Source organism: Sinocyclocheilus anshuiensis, unplaced genomic scaffold, assembly GCF_001515605.1.
Source record: "Sinocyclocheilus anshuiensis isolate Anshui unplaced genomic scaffold, SAMN03320099.WGS_v1.1 scaffold924, whole genome shotgun sequence".
NCBI lineage: Eukaryota > Metazoa > Chordata > Actinopteri > Cypriniformes > Cyprinidae > Sinocyclocheilus > Sinocyclocheilus anshuiensis.
In genome coordinates this window covers 175,516-178,505 of record NW_015552594.1, presented here as the reverse complement: position 1 = coordinate 178,505, position 2,990 = coordinate 175,516, and the positions used below count along the sequence as shown (strand labels likewise).

The 2,990-nt window shown below is 41.2% G+C and overlaps 1 protein-coding gene across 1 annotated transcript in view; it reads right to left on the bottom strand.

Moving 5' to 3' along the window:
* The window catches only part of gpc2 (glypican 2), a 38,658-nt gene extending 36,037 nt beyond the window's left edge, over positions 1-2,621 (bottom strand). Inside the window, exons 1-3 of the mRNA XM_016456555.1 lie at positions 2,394-2,621; positions 1,583-1,741; positions 117-251 (exon numbers count right to left, since the gene is read on the bottom strand). Coding sequence (XP_016312041.1) covers positions 117-251; positions 1,583-1,741; positions 2,394-2,523 — 424 coding nt within the window. The 5' untranslated portion in view covers positions 2,524-2,621. The remainder of the gene's footprint in view (positions 1-116; positions 252-1,582; positions 1,742-2,393) is intronic.
* Positions 2,622-2,990: the final 369 nt, after the last annotated feature.

Sequence of the window (2,990 nt, the reverse complement as noted above, 5' to 3'; positions counted from 1 at the left end):
CCCACACACACACACACACACACACACACTATCTCTCTCACACACACAAACACACACACACACACTTCAGCGGATCGTCCAGAATCACTCAGGCGCCACTCTGCAAACACACTGACCCGTGTAGTAGCGCCGCAGGTCTGAGAACAGCTGTTGGAAGATGGGAGCGTTCTGCGTGTACAGATGACCATACGTCTGCGTGAACATCTGATTCATGGATTTCTCTGCCACATCCATCAGCTCCCGGAAAAACTCTGACAGCACAGGGACAGAAGCCAAAGAAGAAGATCATTTTCATTCGTTCGCAAAAAACCTCCAGGCCACCGTGGCCTTGACAAGTGAATTTAAAGCATCTGGAAATGCTGATTTGAGACATTAACAGATGAGATATATTTTCACATTACTAAAAACAATAACACATATCTTGCATATGTCTAGCAGAGCAGATGTGGGGGGGGGGATGAACTTCGCACACTGGATGAGAAGCGGCATTGTAATGCATTATAATTCTAGCAAATCCTTGTTAATGTACTACATAAAGTCTGTAAGATTTTACATTTTACATTCTAGTTTGTACATTTTAATATTAGAAACAGTACTAGCTAGTATTAGTTAGATGCCAGATATATTATGTATTTTTAAGGTATGACTCAAATCTCAAATACATTTTTAAGTTATAACCTCAGGGCTAATTTACTTGAGGTTTTGACAAAATGTTTTATTGAATGTTTTTAATGAGTCTATTTAAAAATATTTATGAATTTAAATTAATATATTATGTAAAAATTCATTTGAAATAAATGAATGAAGACTTCAAATACATTTTAACAGTCACTGGTCGCCACTTACTGCAATAATGTAACATATACAATCTTTATTTGAAGTGTAACATTAGTTCCAACAGTCAATGACTCATTGTGATCGCAGCTCTATCCGGACTATAAACTTTTATCCCAATACTTTTGTTATTATTTAATGTTTGCAACACTACTGTGTAGACTGTTTTTCTCCATTTCTGTCAGCGATGGAGTTTTTGTTCTTTTGGCTTGTTTAGTTGGGGACGCTTGACTGATTGCACAGACACTATTGAAGAGAGCTGAACTGGATGATGACATCACTGAATCATCAATGCACTGACTTTAGCTGGAAAATTACTGTTATTGTCTTCTTGCATTATTGACAAACTATTTTCCTGTTTAATTCTGTAAAGCTGCTTTGACACAACCAGTATTGTATAAAGCGCTATACAAATAAAGGTGACTTGACTTGACTTTGGCACAGCAGAATCATCGTCATTTAGGAATAAGATCGCATATGTTTGAATCAAGATCGCGATCTTTTAATGATTAATCCGTGCATACATATGAGCCTATAGCCTATGTATTTTTGTGTCATATTTGTACCACACCTCAAAAGTAACAGGGCCCAGGCCCCCCCCCCCCAGTGTCAGAGAGAGTGAAATGCAACTGTCTGAATCAGATGATGCTGTTGTGTCTGTCTCATGGGTGCTGAATAAAGGGCATTTCATGGGTGTAAAGATGTTTACAGCGCAGTCAGTCGTTCATGCTCTCAATCAGGTCCTCACCATCAAATTTGCGGTGTCTCTGGGTGAAGGTGGTGAGCAGGAACTGGCTGGTGTCCTGGACCGCAGACAGGAAGTCAGCTTCGCTCTGGCGCGCGAGTGTGTCCTCCATCAGACTGGAGCAGCAGGTGTAATCACGAGGACACAGACGCAGGTGCTCACCTGCCAATTACAGCACACACACACAGACACACACAGGTTTGTTTTTATGGTTTATGGGGACTCTCCATAGGCGTAATGGTTTTTATACTGTACAAACCGTATTTTCTATTGCCCTACACCAACCCTACCCATAAACCTACCCCTCACAGGAAACTTTGTGCATTTATAGATTTTCAAGAAAACTAATTCTGAATTATTTATAAGCCTTTTGAATTACGGGGACACTGAAAATGTCCTCATAAATCACCTTCTCGTTGTAATACCTATGTCATGCCCATGTTATTATACACAGACACACACACACACACACACACACACAGACACACACACAGACACACACACAGACACACACACACACACATGATCAGAGGAACACAGGGAAATTAAACCAAACAAAAGTCACATTTTCCACTGTGATCCGTTTACACTTTATAACATTATTTAGCTCATTCATTAATTTCCACCATTTCATTCACTTACAGATTATGTATATTTCTATATTGACTATTTCTGGACTGTAGGAAGTAATAATGTATGTAAACAGACAGATGACAGACGGGTGGGCTGACGGATCCGGCTTCAGCAAAAGCAGGCAAAGATCACACCCTCCATAAAGCAGCAGCAGCAGCCACACGGGCTGTGAGCGTCTTACCGCTGATGTGTGTGTGTGGAGCGGTGTTCAGCTCGTGCTTCTCTCCGTACACCCGCCGAGACTCCCCGCAGCTCCGCGCTCCGCCCGCGGCGCCCCACAGCGCGATCACGCACACCAACACCTTCATCATCTTCACAAACACCCAGCCAGTGAAAGTGGACACTAAATCTGTGATTAAAGACGACACAACTCGAACCTGCTGCGTCTCAGCGGAGCCGCGTCTCTCTTTGTCCCGGGATGATCGTGCACGCGCTCACACACACACACACACACTCATACACACACACACTCACACACACACTCACACACAGAGAGAGAGAGAGCGTGTCTGAACAATAGAAACACACACACACCTTTTCTCTTTGTTGGCTTTTTAACAGCACGAGCCTTTTATTCAGCCAGATCACAATATAATTCTGTGGGTTTAAAGATTAAATCGTATGCTTTTATTCCTAAAAATCAAGATTGTAAATAATTATTTGTATTAGAAATTATTCATCAAAGGAGCGAGGGCGTCATGCACTTAATCACAATAGCGCTGTATAACTGATGTATTGGTTTTATTTCTTTTTTTTTTTTTTTTTTTTCGAAATTTTG